This window comes from Branchiostoma floridae, chromosome 7 (assembly GCF_000003815.2).
Source record: "Branchiostoma floridae strain S238N-H82 chromosome 7, Bfl_VNyyK, whole genome shotgun sequence".
Classification (NCBI taxonomy): domain Eukaryota; kingdom Metazoa; phylum Chordata; class Leptocardii; order Amphioxiformes; family Branchiostomatidae; genus Branchiostoma; species Branchiostoma floridae.
Window position 1 is genome coordinate 14603972 of NC_049985.1, and position 18879 is coordinate 14622850.

The window sequence follows — 18879 nt, forward strand, 5'->3', positions numbered from 1 at the left end:
GAGGAGCGGCGGTGTATTTTTCCGACTACTACTATATCTACGCGACTCAGTCCTCTGCCTTGAGAGTATGGAGTTCAGCCGTTGTACAGTTTCTGTACATGTTTACTGCAATGTGCACGTTAAAGCGAGCGAGGGATCAAATGTCACTTGGGCTGTTGTTAACAGTTAAACTTTCATTGTTTCCGTCGTTTCAAAAACAGTATAATATGTCTTCTCTTGTATCGCTACCAGTAAAGTTTATATATGTACGTCACCATTGCTAAGAGACCTGAATAAACCAACAGTGCTCAACGTTATAAAGTCATAAAGTCAACAACCTTGATCGACGTGCTTACGTCACGAGGAAGTAAAAGGGTCTCAAACGTTCAGTCTTGCGTCTTTGATATTTGTTTAACCATGATCATACAATGTATAAAACTCAACCCATTGGTTTGAATGGTCAAGGACATTATATAATCTACATAATGTTAAACCTAGCCTATCGAAGTGTCCTTCAACGAGTTGATCTCAGCAGTTCTATATGTGTCCGACATATGTCCTTTTGTTTGTTTGTTTGCTTGTTTGTTTGTTTGTTTTATTTGGATCTCCATTAGTGATACTAAATGTAGTATCACTATTCTTCCTGGAGTCCTACAATACATGAGCAATAAATACAAAAAATAAGCAACAAATCTTATACAATAAGTAAACAGAAAACTAGCCTTTGAAGACCCTTGTGACGTCATAGCCGGTAGGAAATTAATCGTCGTCTCAAAATTATCAGACCATTATTATCATGTAACTGTCATGTGAGTACGTTACGTTTTGCAGGATCTTAAACATCGCGATGGTCTGTTGTATCCAGTTCTTAAAGCATTGACCTTAGTGAGACAGATAAGTCTAAAAAAACAGCAACAAAAAAAACTCGGAGAAACTTTTGAAGTCGCTTCATTTTATTTTGCCGAGTGACGACACATAGCTGTGTACTCTGGGCCCGCTGGATAATTTCCAAGCAGATCCTACGGTACCATAAGATAGTATCAAACCAGGTAAAGGAGTATAGCCAGCCAAACGGTTCCATAGCCATATGATAAGATGGTATCAAAGCTGGCAAAGGAGTATAGCCGACCAAAGGGAGTCAGACAGGCAGCTCCTTGGCCGGCTTCACTCCTCTGCCAGCTTTGATACTATCTTATGCTACCGTAGGATCTGCTTGGAGATGACCGTCGGGAGCACAAATGTTGACTAGCTCTAGTTGGACTGGATGGTCTGCTCGATCCAGCTCTTGAAGGCGGTGACTCGGGCGTACATGGTGGGCTTGTGTGGGTCACCGCACGGCTGTTCTCCCCAGTTCACGATTCCATGCAGTTCCCACCGGCTGCCGTCAGGGGACGGGCAAATTAGCGGGCCACCAGAGTCTCCCTGGAAAACACAAGGGTTGACTATATGTATATTACAGTATGTATAAATCATTATAAATATACCATGTAAAGGTTTAAGTGTTCATAATGTCAAACATAGATTTCAATGCAATATCAGGTATCTATATATCTTTGTTTCCTATTCAACAATATCATAATGGGGTTAAGTGACAAAAAATACCGAAAGCAAACTGAGGGGATAAACGATATCATAATGATTATAGTAATTAGAAAATATTTGTGTTCATCTAATTGAAAATCATTTTCTAATAACTACAGATCATTAGTGGTGTTATATGAATGAAGACCTTTATTTTTGCCACACACGTGACTTTGTAGCTTTCATCATTATGCACATGAAAAACATAGCTTCATTGCAATGGTATGCACCAAAGTGCTTTATTTTCTCATAGAAAAAATAATATAAGGGGTAATAAAACCTGATGATATCATCCATATGGCCCCCCAAAAATCAGATTTAGAATTCTTTCATGCACTTCTATCAATATTCGTTACGGCTCCATTCTTTCTTAATTCATTAATGAGAAAACAAGTTAGCCGGGTTAAATACCTTAATACAAAATGGACAAATAAAAACTTACGTCACAAGCGTCGTCCCGTCCATGCTCATATCCGGCACACACCTGGATACTGCTGACCTCTAGGGTACCCCAGACGTGGTCCTTGCTGCAGTACGCGGGGTCGAGCAAGGGGGCGTACGTCCACTTCAGCCTTTCCGATTCAGCTAGATATCATCATGCAAACAGTTGAAATGATTAATCGTAACAAAAATGCGTGCATGCTGATTCCATGAACTTCAGCTTTTCTTCAAACCCGCCTATATTAATACAAAACTGGTGTTCACTTAGCTAAGAAGTCCTGTACTGTCAATCGGTATTTTCATTGATACATTTTACTTCGCACTGAAATACACATCGCAAATATTCATCACTTGACGCAAAAAAAGAATATTGGACAAACAATATGGCCAATGTCTATTCAATACTATACAATTAGACAAGAAAGCTTAGAAGATGTCAAAGCAGGACACATGTAAGTACCTGTTGTCATACATAAATGTTCATCTGATAGACAAAATATATAATCATATAATACATATCTTCATGTGTTTCAAAAAGAGAAAGGAAAATATGTGATGTAGCGCTTTACAGAAGTACGTAGTGTTTTGTATTTTACGGCTTATACTGACTTCTTAACACCTTTGACCGATTGCTGACGTCACACTTCCGGTCTGGATTTGTGCCATAGGCTTTGGGTTATTTCAACTTGATACGGATCAGAGGACTGATCGAAAGCTTGTTGGTAACGCGCTTTATCTTGTTTAAAATTGTAACATAATGTTGATTACCGTCTCAGATGAACGTACATTCGAGAATAAACAGATACATGTATTTACCACCATCCACCTGGTTCTGTATATCATGGTAGCCCCATCCGCTCACGACACAGTTAGTCCCGGGGATCGCGTCCGAGTCAGGCAGGCAGATATTGTTCACCAAGTTGTTCACTGTTATGGGGCTGAAAAAATAACATTTTTTTACCTCCAAGTAGTTATGTTTTTTTTTACCTCCAAGTAGACGAAGATGGAAAACTTATGTTGATGGCATTGCTGCCCCTACGGCCGGTAAGGCTATGGGACCGGTGAGGTGAGGTGAGTTATGTTTTCCCTAGCCTGACTAAAATCGCGCTCCTAGCGGCCGGCCTTACAATTGCCACCGAGAGCCAGCGAGAGATTGTGTAAACACAGGCTATGTTTCCTCCGATATAGGTGAACATTTTGTCTTTGCTGGTGCGTTCTTCTTCTCCTTTCTTTCCTCTTCTTGTTCTGCGCCATTAACCAATCAGAGGTTAGAACTGACGGTGACATCAGTGGTGACGTCAGCACTTTAAAAAAACAAGTAGATGCAGGGTGGCAGCTCTATTAAAGCAGAAAGCTGTTGTTTATGTTCGTATACGTAACAATGTGGGTCAAATTGTTCTTAATGCTAAAAATGCACAAACTGCCATATTTCATAAAAATGCACAAAAAGGAACTGATTTTGTCAAGAACAATTGCGCATATTTCATTATATGTCAAAAAGGTTCATAAAACATAGTCACCATCACAGTAATTCAGTGAATGACTCCCGTTGCATAAATACGTAATCCGCATGCCGTGAGCAACATCGCTTACAACGTACGTGCGATTGCCACGTTACCGTATGTAGGCCGCACTTACACGTGCTGCGTACGTACGGTTTCCTTACTGACCTGGCTAGCTTGATCAGTGCCACATCGTGGTGCGCCACATCCTGGGAACCTATGGTAAATTCGTGGTAGGCGGGGTGCAGGATTACACGGGACACGTTGTAGTCCTCCCTGCCATCCTCCCAGGTTACCACAGACGTCAGGCCAGCTCGGACTCGCCACATGCTTGGATCGGTTCCTCTGTGCATCAATCATAAATGCGCATAGATCTGAATACATGCTTTCTAAAGGTGGGGTCACACGTGCGTAAGTGCGTGTGAGGTCCGTATGGTAGTCTTTAGCCTCTATCAGGTTCGACAGGTAGTTAGAAAATATAGACAGATAACATACCAAGCGCGTTAGCTGGTCGCAAACCATATTCCTCTGCCAGCTAACTCAACAAATTACGAACATACAGATTACTTAAGACTACTTACAACGACGTGAAATACTTAAAGATTGCAAACATTCGGCACAGAACAGCCATCACAAAGCTCCGCATTAGTTCACATAGACTCCACATTGAAAAGGCCAACATAACACGTGCACTCTGGAAGTGGAAGAAGAATCTGCCATACTGTAACTTGAATAAGACAGAGGATGAGTGCCACTTTATTGTTGGCTGTACTTTATACACAAACGAAAGAAACGTCCTTTTTGAAAATATACAACATATGTTCCCAAATTTCCGATACTTGAATCCCACGGAAAAAAATTATATTTCTCATGCAATTAGATAAACCATATATTATTGATTCCATTTGTCCTTATGTTAATAACTGTTTTAAGAAGCGAGAAGAAGTTGAACTTGTACATACTTGAATGTATTAGCATATGTAGAGATGATAAGATACCTTTTTTTGTCAAAATTGTAACTTATCACTAGCGCTACGACCTGTACTTAGCTTGTTTGAGCACAAATGTACAATAAAGGTCATTCATTCATTCATTATATTTGCCCAATTTAATTATTTTTCCAGTGACCCATGGGGCCTGGTACAGGCTAAGAATGCTGTACGGACCTCATACGCACTTGAAAATATATGCAATTGTGAACCCACCTCACTCTCTTGGAGAAGATATTTGGTTCGCCTGTGTGGGTTCAGATCCTACGGTGCCATAAGATACTCCTTGGTCAGCTTTGATACTATCTTATGGCACCGCAGGATCTGCTGGCCAAAGAAAGTCAGACGGGCGCATACTCACTTCTAGGCTGACTTCACTCCTCTGTTAGCTTTGATACTATCTTATGGCACCGTAGGATCTGTTTGGAGAGTAACCGAGATCCCACGTAAGTGAACCAAATATCTTCTCCAAGAGACTATCTTACGCTATGTGACATTTAAGAGGTTGCAATGGTAATTCAGATGTACATATTCGGTTAGTGTCTGTTTGTTTTATCTTCAGCTTTGCAAACTACAAGTTATTGTAAACGTTCCACAGATTATCCCATCTTCATAAGACAATAGAGGAAGAAAAAAGAGTATACCCAGTAGCCTCTGCCGCGCAGTGTGCAGCGGTGATGACCCACTGGTTGTTGTACAGGGTACCGCCGCAGTAGTGCTTGTAGTGCAGGTTCTCGGGTTTGAGGTTCTTCAGGCTGACCATCCACGGGAACATCCCCTGGGTGGCGTACTGTCCGCCGTGGATCCGCTGGGGCGCGGCGTTCAGCCCCACGGAAGCCTTCCCGCAGTTAGGGTCATTACTGCGGCTGCTGCGGCCAATGGTACTGCCACCTGTTGTGCATAATCAATGAGAACATGCTATAACCCTAGCCTGACTAAAATCGCGCCCCTAGCGGCCGGCCCTACAATTGCCGTCGAGGGGGTCATTAACCCCAGCCAGCGAGAGATTGTGTAAACACAGGCTACTATAACCCCATTGTTGTAAATAACAGTAATTTCTTCCTTGTGGAATTTGGAAGTTATGCACAAGTGAACATCATTGAACATCAATTATGCAAATGTGAAACTATTTGCATAACTTATCAGGAAATACGACTAAAGCCTTTTTTCTTAACATAGATTGTGTACGTCTGTTATCCTTGTGCAGGAGATGATCTACAAATATTGTTTATGCAATATAGGACCTTATTTGCATAATTATTGCAAACAATTAATGCACCAGTTTACTAACAAAGGTTAAAATCATTTTGCGAAGGTATGGGGTCGCGGAACTCTAGTTTATTCATGAAAAGTTCAAATCGGCCTGTAGACCGCTTTTCATTGAGGCCACGAGGGAGGTATAAACGTAGAGGTCAGGTAAGATATAAGAGAGATACAGATTACATCGAATCCTCATAAATCTATCAACATACATATCCATGGTACAAAACATTTAGAAGAGCGAAAGCTCAGCGTTCATAGTCCGTGTCCGTTCGTTTTGGTCATTTTTTTACGTCAAGAGTCTCTAAATGCACTCTAGATGCAGTGATCTGTTAGCACACACACACACACACACACACACACACACAAACACACACACACACACACACACACACACACACACACAAGCGCGCGCGCGCGCACGAACGAACGGAAGCTGACGAAAAACTCATTGGGTAAGGTAATAAACGTACCTCCCTGCTGAACAGCGAAAAGCAGTACAAAAGCCAACCAGAACATGATGCTTCACCGTGGATGCTTGTTCACTCAAGTTCTGGGTGCAACTGCTAAGGATTGCTGCATACTTTCAAGATATATATAAACATTTATCTCTCCTCTCAAATATTTATTTTCCGGGCTCCTGTGTAAGACGTCATTACGTCCCATTTGAATACGTCATACCTGTCCAGTGTACGTAACTGAGTTATACTGTGTCTCCACGGTGTCCAGTAGAAAGTGTACACGCACACACGTACGCACATACACACACACACGCGCGCGCGCGCGCGCGCACACACACGCACACACACTTGACTGCACGCACGCGAGCAAGCACACACAATTTGACTTCATTTGGATCCACACGTGAACATTTTGAAACATTGTAATGCGATTGTATAATTCTAATTCGGGCCTGTCACAGGCTGTTCAGCAAAATTAATTATGTACACAGCCTATCTTTTTAATGTCATATGACGTTTAACATTGATGCCATATGACGTCTAACATCACAAGATTGGAAATAAATTATCATTGTATGTTAAACATCATATGATATATGACATCAAGAACTTCACTGTGGCATGGCAGTTTCTGCTATCTTGATATATTTTTGTACATTGTAAACACTCGCTGCCATCAAATGTTTACTCTATACATATGACATACGTCATGACTGAAAATGTCAGCATTTAGCTTCTGTTCGATCAAAAATAGTACTATTAATCAATAGTGCCCCATTACCCCTGAACGTAGGCCAACTGCAAGTACTTTCTCCGCTCAGAAAGCTAAAGAAGGGGTATACGTTTGAGCCATCTAGCAGCTTTCTTTGGAACTGCAGGAACGTTTCAGTTGCAGACTTTGAAACAGGATAAATCTGGAAGAGGCGAAGGAAAACTGCTAATAAACCCTGTAATAGAGGCTACGCACTAAGAAGAAGAAGAAGAACAGGAATATTCATGATTTTTTTACCTCCCTCTGAAAACGGGAAAAAAACCTAAAGGCACAAGAGATTCTACGCTTTTTGATTCATTCTATATTAGTGTAACCTTCCTGCATGTGCCACTGTTTACACCGAGTAGTATACCAGCAGCCTTTGCACTATATCAATCAAAATAAAACTTGCGTTTAGATTGGTCTAACTGTTAACTGATTGATTGAAAACAATAAGACTCAAATTAACGTTCTAGCTTTTGAATTTTGATACTATCTTATCCTATCGTAGGATCTGCTCCGAGATTAGGTGCCTCGAGCCTCATTGCTCAGATTGGGTAACGGTAGTAAGTAACGCTCGTTCACTTTTATCCGTGGGTAACCTATTTCTGTCGTTTCTAAAAAAAATAGGGTATTTAGGGTATTTATTTAAAAACAACGGATAAAGGTGACCTACCGTTACCTACTGGCTGTAACGTTACATTGTGTGTATTCTGTTGTTGGTCAAAGCGAGTTGATTACGTTTGTGTATTTTATGGTTATAACGTTACTTATGCTGGCTATTACCAGGCCGCTGGCCCCCTACGACCTTCACGGGCTTGAACTGAACTGAACGTTACTTCACTTGGTTATCGCTAGATGTCGCTCTCACACAATGTTTACACCAGATCGAATCGGCGGATTCAAATCGAAAGCCAGCTTCGTGGCTGCATACGTGACGTCATGTTTTTGTATTTTTTCCTGCGTGAAAAAGTTAGGGTCTAGTCCCCTTTTTTGCGTTTAATACCTGTATCATACCTTGTCCCTGTCTTGAAAGTGACACAGGGAGCCCGGTACCATCAGTAGTCGCGATCGGCAGTGGCTGGATTGACAATAGTCTTCGTCTTCCACCTGGCGAGCGCGAGGTAAGTTTTGGAAACGTAAGATCGCGATCGAACAACTTTTCCCATAATTTTTTCCCAAAATCGTGTTGCCAAGACCTCAATTGTGGCTTTATTCAAACTGTCATCACCGTTTGCTTTGACCAGTTTGGGTGCTTCACTCAACTCAGCTCAGAAAGTTCAGAAAGACTCAGATTTCTTTTTTTTTTTGGGGGGGGGGGGGGCTCGTTACTAAAACACAACCAGTAGATTTCTAGCGAGGACACGATTCCTTCACATGCAAAGTACCAAATTACCACGTACTGATCTAGTGGCACACGAGGGACAGGGATGAATAGTTCACACCTATTGTCTGTTGATTAACGATTTTTCGTCGAGCTTTTTCTTTCAATAGTTTCCTAGTTATTTGGAGTCGAACGTTATATTTCATGATGCAGTAAAGCCGCACTCTTACCTTGTACTGAGTTAGAATTGCGTACCATGATTCTTTTACGTTCAATTTTCGAAATACAACTAACGTTACAAGGTATGTATGAAGACTGTATATTGTGCCCATTTAACTAGGATTGTCTGCAAGGTCTCTCTTCCAATTGTTTCCTTTTCATAGACGAGTTGCGAATACATGTTTGTAAACTACACCGCCAGATCTGTAATGTTTCACCAGTAAACTGCCAGTATCACTTCAATATATTTCAATGAATACACACTGTAATAGCGCAAATAGATAGTATCAAGAAGCTTATTATGAAATGAACACAAGAAGCAAACCCTTATGAAAGCAAGGAGGTTATATCACATATATACTATAACCTCCTTGATGAAAGCAAAATTTCAATATGAACAACCGTTTAAGTGATTAATAGTGAACTGATATTATCGAAAAAAAAAGAAAGTACACCAACTTGGATTCGAACCCGAGACCATAAGTTAAAAAGTCTACTCGTTAATCCACTACGCCAAGATACATTACTTTGTGTATAGGCGTGCTAATACAACTGAAGTGACGGAGCGCGTGATAATACAAGACAAATATTGCTTCCCCACCCATGAAGGCTCGATTATGGCTGTATATTCAAGACAATTGCACATACTTGCCACACCAGTTCTATGAAAAATAAGTGTTTAATGCCTTCGAGTAATGCCATGTTGGTACAGAACGGGATCTCAAAGTGCTTGTGAGGAAGGGAGTTATTGCTCCACATGAACTTGCAGGACAATACCTCCCTTCCTCAGCAAACCCCCTCTCCTGCATTACAGAACCCCAACAAATGTTCAAAATCGCAAATCAGTGCTCCCCCCATAAACTTAAAAGCCAGCCAGTCTGCAAAGGAGGCTAGAAATATAACGTTTCTGATTACATTCTACCATGATATGTTTATATACACCCTATCTGATATCATTGAAGTATAGTCCTTCTTTGATTCATACCTCCAGGATGATATGTAGTAAACACGGGTCAGTATCAAAGTCTAATGATTTTTTGGAATGCCAGAAAATCCTGGCCTCAAGTGGTCCGCCACCAAGCCTCCAGGTAGCTGGATTTATATGTGAGGGTGGAGCGCCACAAACTACGCACTGCTGACGGCACGTGGCTTTTCAGTAAAGACTGGGAAGGAGTTGTGAAACGCCACTTGGCAGAAAGGTGGCCCAGAATGTGTACTAGAGAATAGGCTATTTCATGTTCCGTGGCGCAACCATTATTGTTACTTTCCGAATGATTTTCGTGTCGACTACATGCAATTCGGGTTGACGGCAGCCATTGGGGGAAAAGAGGAAGGACGGGGGAACAGATGAATTACACCGGGGGTAAAGATGAACGACGGGGGTACAGATGAAGTACAGGTTTAGGGGCAGTCCGGGGGAAAAGGTGAACGGGTAAGTAGGGGGAAAAGATGAAGGAGTTAGGTGGGGGTGTTCTTGATTTTTTATTTTCTCTCCGCCAATTATTAAACGTGCATTTCAGCGTCTCATTTTGTGGGGATCAACATTCCTGACTCCAGTTAAAGATGTTCCCAATCCCAAGTGTGGTCTTCAAAGGCTGTACATTTGAGGGCAATGTGCAGGTCAACAGTAACAACAACAACTGCACAACTAACAACTATAACTACGGACAACAACGATCAGGTTAGTTGTATTGCATATACTAAATGTTATTTAACATACAACCAATATAAGGTGAAGCTTAGCTTTAAATTTAATACAATAATCATTGCCATATATAGAGCATACATGTTATGCATGTGACATTTGATTTGTAGACCTTGCTCTTTGAGTCTTTCCACATTACACAGATGATGTTATATAACCATTAACATAGACTGAACATGGGTTAATTTGAGTTAAAATCACCATTTAATGACTATATGCTTTAGGATACATGGACATTTTACACATGGATTGATTTGTATAAAAAATAGATGTTGTAACGTTGCATGCCTTAATGAAAACAATTGAGATGGCTAATTATATCATATCATAATATATCATTTATGATATGTTTTTGAATGGCACTGGGCTAGTAGATACTTAATATGATTTGTCAGGAGATACATGTGTCTTTCTCTCTCTTTCCCCATTTCATTGCATATAGCCATATGGCGTTTTACCTTTTGTTTAATTCAAAACCCTTTAATTCTAAATTGTTTGGTTTGATATGTATTTGATGATTGAAACGTAGGAGAAGGCTCTTCACAAGATGGGGGGAGACAAGAACATGATGGAGCAACTCCACCGCCCCAAGGGAACCAGGCTCCCAATGCTGCTTCAATTTCCCAGCAACATCCCCAACAAGTTGTAGCTGGCCAGAGGCAACCTCATAGTTCTGGAGGTTAAAATCCCAGTCCACGGCGCTTCCCACCTCCGGAAGATGGGTCTGATTCAGCACGATTTCAGTTTCTAAGCCTCGTTGGGAACGCTCCCATGTCTGACACAGCTAGCCTGCCTAGCCTTGTCACAGCTAGCTCCTCCTGTATGTCAAGCGATCACTCATCAGATGCAGAGACAGATCTAGATCTGTCATCTTCCAGTGGCGAAGTAACGTCAGACGATTTTACATCACCAAAGGAAGCGATAGCCCAACATGCTGATAGAGCAGAACCAGGGGAAGAAGATGGAGATGAAGAAGAAGAAGAAGAAGAGGATGAGGATGAAGAGGAGGTAGAGGATGCTGCTGGCACTGAAGATGAAAAGTGGGAGGTGGAGAGCAATGAAAAGGAGGGTGACGGCAATCCCGCGGAGCTTGAGGGTGTGCAGCTCAGCATCGATCGAAGAGATGGGTATTCATTTACCTCCATGCCTACAGCTGGACTTTTGTTGGACACAGGTTCAGATTTGACCTGTGGTCAACAAACTGGGGACCAACCAATGTCCCTTCACAGTGCCTCCTCCGCAGAACATCCCCCTGAAACAGAGATGAACAGTTCACCACCTTCGGCTGCTGCCCGTTTGAGTCCAGCAAACGCTGTACCATCTACCAGGCAGGAACAGAATGGAGACATGCAAGCCCAGCTGACTGCAGGACTACTCAGTGATCTGGCGAGAAGTGACCCACCGGACACTGCAGCACAGGACGAGATAGACCCAGAGATGATGGCAAGGCTGGTCAGGCTGAGGTTAGACGACAGCCCAGGTACTGGTGGAATGAGTGGAGAGTCAGGAGAAGGGACTGCAGTAGAACCAACTGAGCAGGCATCGAGGCTATCCAGTGGAGACGGGGAGTTAGAAGAAGGAACTGCAGTAGAACCAACTGAGCAGGCAACGAGACCATCCAACGGAGATACGCCCCCACCACAGCCTCGCATTATGCTGCATGTCTCTCCACAAGAACCCATCGAAGGTCAGCTTTTTTTATATGTAGTCACTAGGAATAGGATTGTTTTATTCTATAATATTAGATGTTACAGTAAAGGATGTACGGCTTGCCATTAAGCCCTTTATTTAATTTTTTTTTCAAACAAAACTGACAGGTTTCTGTAGATAAAGATGGTAACTATAGCTCTTTGTACTTCAGTGTGATATACTAGTATGTCAACATTCATGTAAAAGTTCTGTTTGTAATGGTAATCAGGGGTCAAAATACACATACTTAACTTGCAATTTGCACATAATTTTTGAGATTTGCACGTAAAAATATTCTGAACTTGCAATCTTGCAGGTTGAAAATACCTGGCCTATAGTAAATACTAAGGCCATGGTGCCTTTGTTTGTCTGACGGGGATCGTCACTGGTCGTCAGTAGGTGTTAGAAATAATCAAATTTGGCTTTGCTGCAAACTTACATGCTGATTATGTGGATATCTTTCCAAAATTTCAAGTTCTGTCTATATTTTCATGCGCCGATTTCTGTCCGCCAAAAGTGACAGAATGGGCAAAATTCTTATCTGTCCTGAGCAGCAAAATTCCGCCAAAGGACGGAATGATAGATGCTGACTAGAACATTGCAGTATTTTGCATGTAAATTTTTCAAATTGCACGTCAAATTTTTGCCAACTTGCAATTTCGATCCCTGGTAATGCAACATGTTTATCTCAGGTGAAATGGTGGATTTCGAGCTGCTGAATGTGCCATTGTGTGGCATCGGTGACGTTGAGTGGAGACACTGCGGGAGACTGCTGCCACAAGCTGTTGGTCTCCACTACACCATCAACAGCCAGAAGGATGCTGGTGTCTACCAATGTGTCATCTACAAAGAACCGAAGAAGATCAACATCGTTGCTGTGGTGGAAGTGACGCTACATGTGAAGAGTAAGTTGAAAAGATTATGAATGATTGTAGTAATACTAAATGATCAATCTATATCCTCCCATTCTTTCATGTTCATATACACCAAATAGCAATAAAATCATTATTGCCCAAGCAACTGGATATGATTTTGTAATTATCATCTCCAGTTGCTTGGGTAATAATGATTAATTTTTTATTTATTTCATTCGCATACATTTAACGAGCATAGGACAGAAAGCTCAGTAATGAGCTTATAGACGTCTTCTGCTCGAGATACATAAAATAACAATCAAAATTAACAAAGTTAAGAATACAACAAAACATATAACTCAGGATGACATGAACATAAACTACATTGTAAGTCACTTCGCAACATAAGAATGACAAGAATATCAACAGAGTCAACTAATAATGGTGAAATCTAATGTTCTCATTGGGTTTGTGCTTTGTACTCTCTTTGTTACAGAGTCCACAGATGTGACAGGACAGCCATGTTTGGAAGAGGAAGGTGGAAGTGGCGGAAGTAATGGGAAGGAAGAACCAGGTATATTTTATGAGTGTGAAATAAAGTATACCTGGTAATCTTGACATACAGTATAGATTCATTAAAAAAACTTCAGTCTATACCAATCTTTTTAGTTCAGCTTACTTTTACTGCCTGAAACTGCACCAAATTTAAAGTGTGCATACTTTTTCTTCTGACTATCCTTCAATTTGATATTCCAATGTTGACATCTTTTAGAATCAGAGAATCAAAATTTTGACTTGACTTGGTTTCATGTTCCACAACTGTGATCCCAACAGGAGACAGCAGTGGAGATGCAAGATTGCAAACAGAAGGATCCCTTCCTGGCAGTGGCCGTAATGGGACATCTGATCAGTCTGCACAGGGCAACAGGGACCATGCTGCTGGAACATCTGTCCTGGGAGGTATGTATGATGTGTTAACATTATTACATGCAGTCAAGTCAGGTCAATGCCGTTAGTCTCATTGACTTTAGCCAAAATGGTCACCAGACAGATTCATATAAAAGAAGATTACAAAATGTATTCACTTGATACAAATGTACATGTATCCTACAATTTTGTGTATATGACACAAGAAAGAATGTAGAAAAGATCTTTACCCTCTGTTACAGATATACATGCAAAAGGCTGATAACTTTTTTGTACAGCTCATATGTAGATTGGGTCTTGCTTAAAGTACATGTCTTGTATCTTTTCTTTAAATTCCAAAGTGTATATATCAGTCATATCAGGAAATTGTTATTCACATACCATTGCAAATAAAACAACTTCTAATGTGCATAAAAATAGTAGTTCACAGTAGTATCGCAGATATCTAGCACATTTGTATTAAATACATGTTCACGACATTGTAATATTTGTTTATATGATTAGGAAATTTTTGGGGTGGTATTCAAACGCAGCAGCAGCAAATACCATATGTGGGGGGGCAAGTATTGCTGGAAACTTTCGTAAGGCTTTGATCAATTGTACATGCAATCAAAATGCATCGCCAATGTTGGACAACTCTGTGAGGATATCATTGTGTGCATTAAGAAGTTGTCTATATATTTTGTCATCAAATATTCTAAATATGATACATATTTCTCTCTGTAGCTGTCTATTATAGCATCGCCCTGTCAGAGCTCATGGATGATGCTGACCTTCTGGAAGAGGTGAAGGTCAAGCTTGACCCGGACTGCTGTGGTCGCAAGAACTGGAGGCATTTGGGGGCCAAGCTGGGAAACATCCCACGTGATCAGCTGGAGTACTTTGCTTGCCATGGCAGGCGCACCGAGGCAGTGTTAGAGAGGGTCACCTCAGAGAGACCTGACACATCCGTGGGAGACCTAATGAATGTTTTGTATCAGATAAAGAGGGGGGATGTAGTAGAAACTATCAAACAGAACATGTAATGTTTTACTTTAACTCGAAAGTTCATCTGTGTTGGTAGAAGTCATTATTGAACTAGTTTAACTGTAATATCCAACACAAGAATTGGACTCACCCAAATTTTCGACTGTTCATTCCTTTTATTTATTGAAAATGACAACAAATCATTACACTGGGCCAGCCTAGGCAGGCTATGCAAGCTGATGACGGCTGACCCACAAAGATACAACAAACAAACATTCCTTGACAAAGACTTAGTGCTGTACAGTCGAACGTTTGGGTGAGTCCAATTTTTGAGCTGCATATCACAGTTGAAATAATTCAATAATGTTTTACTTTGGTTATGAGTAGTAAAAAGATAGGACATATATAGCGTAGCCTAAAAGTGCAGGGTTTCATTACAAATGTACAATCAAACCTGGTCGGGCCACCGCCTGACACATGCCAGTACCTCCAGTCATTAGCAACATTAAAACAGCCTCTTCCATTTTTACATAGCTAACCCCACCCTGTACTCAGGAACTATCTGTCGTCTGCAACCGTTTTTCCTCAATCTCTTGAATGATCGCTAAATCCAGGTCTGGCTGTACTGTACTTGTACATTCCAATGCTACAGCTGATGACAGTGTTATAAAATGTGGATTCCTGAAGCATTTTCTGATGTAGATAATTTCTATTTTGCTGTTGGTAGGAGTGCTCAACTTCACACATTCATACATAATCACGCTCTTATCAAGTTGTAGCATTAACAAAGTTCAACTTCAAGCTTATGTAACATACTTTGTGAAGTAGCTTGTTGTTATACTGGTATCTAAGAAACTAGGTCTAAATATGAATCATGTCATTAAGATTACAGCTTGACTATGAACTTTTCTGTTATATCATACAAATTTGTTAAATGATATAAGAGACCTTATTAGAGAATTGGATTGTTCAATGTAACAATGACCACTTTGTGTTGCAAAGGCAAGTTGTGATCATGAGATATTGAAATTTTATGCAAATGTATTTGTCCAAACTTTGAGCAAGCCTAGCTTGATTTTAATGATGGGGACTTGACTATAAAAATGTCATAATATTTGAATTGTAAGCCACAAAGTGTGCTTTTTACGCAGTTGCATATATGATGATAAGAGAGCGTCTTTTTTTAAATGTTGCAACCATTCATATCTTATCCATCTTATCCAAGATGTAGAACCAGAAGGAAGATTGGCAAACTTTTTGAATGTTACTTTAAGTACATAAAGGATCATGTTGAGAGTTTGTGTAGGATATTGAATCAAGGAGGTTATATTACAACCTTCTTGATTGGATGAAATGCTGTATGGATAAAACATTCATATACATTTTGATTAATATCATGTATCATCATAATTCAATTTGATGTTATTTAGATTTCCCGCCATTGTATGCGCACACTTGCATACAATGACGTCTGACGTTTTATTTTGACCTCTGACCTCTCACGTTCAATTTAAGTTGCCTCAGTTAATTTTGTTACTGTTCTGTTTACCAAGTGTATAAGTTTTGTTGATTATGTTCGTTTTTATTGTATATACCTATATTTGTCGGACTCCAGGAAGAATAGCGGTACCACTTCGGTGGTACCGCTAATGGAGATCCAAATAAAACAAACAGACTTGTGCAAGTGTCATGTATGACTCTTTCTATAAAACTCCATGATTTTGAGGGATAGAAGGTGACTGCAGATTTCTTATGTTGAGGATGTAGAGGTTAAAGGTTGCAGTAGTTCAAGCTAGCCTCCATGGCCAGAACTTTCATACTGCCTTTTTTTGGAAGAACAGGTACTGCAGCTGTAATCTAGGTTCTGCTACCATGTGCTCGTGCCTCATTTTCTGTACGTAATATTGGCTGTATATACACTTAGCACAAAAGTTTGGAAACTTAAACTTGACCAATTTGTCTCCATTGTTGATTTGTCTGAAACTATTTCACTATTCAATATCATGACAAGTCCCATTCACAGCTTCATGAGTTGTCCACAAATACACAAAAATACAAAGCTTGATGCAGTACTATAGGAAAATGCCAGGTAAACTATTTTCGAACGAACTTATACACACATTTATCATGAAGATCCATCCACAACTTCTAAAATTACAATGTAAATGCTGTTGACCTACATACGGACCCACTGGTCACCATTGTGCAACTGAAAACAAGCCTTTTTGTCAAAGGCAACAATTACCATAGATTCATATGCTAGAACTTTTACATAACTTCCTTGCCCTTAAAACAAAAACTGTTTTATTGATGTTGCCCTTTTAGATCTATAATGTTACTTTAGATTATTGTGATAAATTTTAATTCAATAAAAAAACAGTGACATATCACTTATTGATTGTTAACAGCTTGTCAGTTCTTGATTCTTGTTTGTTACAACATAGTCTATAGATATCTTTAGAAAATTGCTCGGCAGATGATTCTTATGAAAACTGAATCGGGCTGTACAGGAGTCTAAAAATCACAATAAACAATGTTTGTTGTCCATTTTGTTTTCTGTACTCGCACATCAAGTGTCATTCATAAAATAATTTTTTGGGCCTCCGTCCCAAAACCCAACATGATCGGCACGCGAAATTCCAAATGGTTTTCCATCGTATGTCACTCTAGCTCGTTGATGAAGCTCCCTAGTGCATTGGTATCATAATACATGTAACGTGTTGCACCATGCTGGGAGGAAGGGGGATTCCCCTATATATGACGTCATTCAAATATCGAGGGACAAACGATGTTTTGTCCCTAGGAGGGGAGAATGGGAATATGTGATATTAAAACAAAAACTCATCATTGATATTCAATGTTCAAATCAATAACATATATCATGATATATGTACTTTCATCAGTTTGTTTTAAGTATTGCTGCCTACACATTCATACAAAATGCATGGAAAGAAACGATCAAATGTTGTATTCACCGATATAGCAAAATGGATTCGTCCGTATGCTCTTGCCCTTCCAAGATGGCGGCGTACAGCAGTTTTTGGGTTGCGTAGGTTGGGGAAAACAGAGAAAATACCCATTTATGTCCTAATCTGGACTCCAGCAAATATTCCATCGTGTTGCTAAGGTACTGTAGAATGGAAGGATCGGTCTGACCTTGATGTCGGTGGTAAAAATTGCCAGATACAAGGACAAATTAAGAGGAATCTCGGACACCATGAATCAGCCAGCGTCATCACGTGATGTTATATGACTGTGGACTTGAGCTGAGTTAAAGCTGACTTGGGACACTAGTTACGAACGTCTCCATGTGCATGTGTTTACTACACGTACCCTCTGTCGTGTCTAGAATGAAGACGTTTCGTCGCTCTGTTCTGTTCGTCCTGTTTGTGGTGACGTTTATACTCGCATGTTGTGAAGCTACCGAAGTGCTAGCAAACACCGGAGACCAACCAACGTTACATGTCGAGGTAAGTTTCTGTCTGTTTTATTTTATCAAGTCAGGGTGTACACGTGTTGGATGATAAAAATTGCCCTCCTCTATCACTCTAAATACAACTATTATGTTGATGACAGACTTGTTTAATGATAGTTTCCTATATGCTGCCAAAGCTGCCATCAGTACATATTGTAATGTAACCAGCAGGTTTTTTAAAAGGACTTTTAATTTTAAATCTCCTTGATGATGATGGTATTACTACTAAATTTGTTTTAAGCTACCGATCAGTAAATGTATATAATGTACCTTTAACATGTAACGTTAATACTAACAGCACGTGTAACTATCATAATGATATTAACAGTTTTATAGAACTTGCCGTTTTTTGTTAAAAGATGTTAAGACATCGTCAGTAGTTAACATCTATTATCATAATACCGGCACGTTTACGACGATTTCTCTAGCCATACTGATTTGACAAATTGTCAACGCATCATTTTCTCCAGTTACATGTTTCTGTTATGGCTTACCCTTGCCACTTCTTCTGTGTAACTTTTCTGCCACTCTTGTCTTGCTAAAAGCGTAATATCGTAATTGTAACACGCCGCGGAATCACACGGCGAACGGGCGCGTGGTTGGGAGGGGCCGAGGGGGTGAAAATACTGGCCGGTAGAAACACGGCACAATTAACTGTCGCTATGTACCTTTATACCTCCTCTGATGTTCCTTCCTTTTCTGTTAGTAAATGCATAAAACATAAACCTGCATGAGCATACAAAATGTCATGAGAAA

At 40.3% G+C, this 18879-nt stretch overlaps 2 protein-coding genes across 2 annotated transcripts; one reads left to right on the plus strand and one right to left on the minus strand.

Annotated features, from left to right (window-relative positions):
• Positions 1-1230: 1230 nt before the first annotated feature.
• On the minus strand, positions 1231-6273 carry LOC118420057 (transmembrane protease serine 9-like). Its single transcript, XM_035826763.1, has 6 exons — positions 6226-6273; positions 5137-5383; positions 3672-3848; positions 2818-2939; positions 2003-2145; positions 1231-1401 (listed from the first exon to the last, which is right to left on the minus strand). The coding sequence occupies exons 1-6, from the start codon at positions 6269-6271 to the stop codon at positions 1231-1233; spliced, it is 906 nt and encodes a 301-aa protein (XP_035682656.1). The 5' UTR covers positions 6272-6273.
• A 1623-nt stretch (positions 6274-7896) lies between these two features.
• LOC118419948 lies at positions 7897-15865 on the plus strand. The gene is made up of 7 exons (XM_035826640.1): positions 7897-8088; positions 10028-10188; positions 10742-11899; positions 12594-12806; positions 13252-13329; positions 13590-13715; positions 14409-15865. Exons 3-7 carry the CDS (start codon positions 10984-10986, stop codon positions 14705-14707), a joined length of 1632 nt encoding a protein of 543 aa, XP_035682533.1. The 5' UTR covers positions 7897-8088; positions 10028-10188; positions 10742-10983; the 3' UTR covers positions 14708-15865.
• The last annotated feature ends 3014 nt before the right edge of the window (positions 15866-18879 follow it).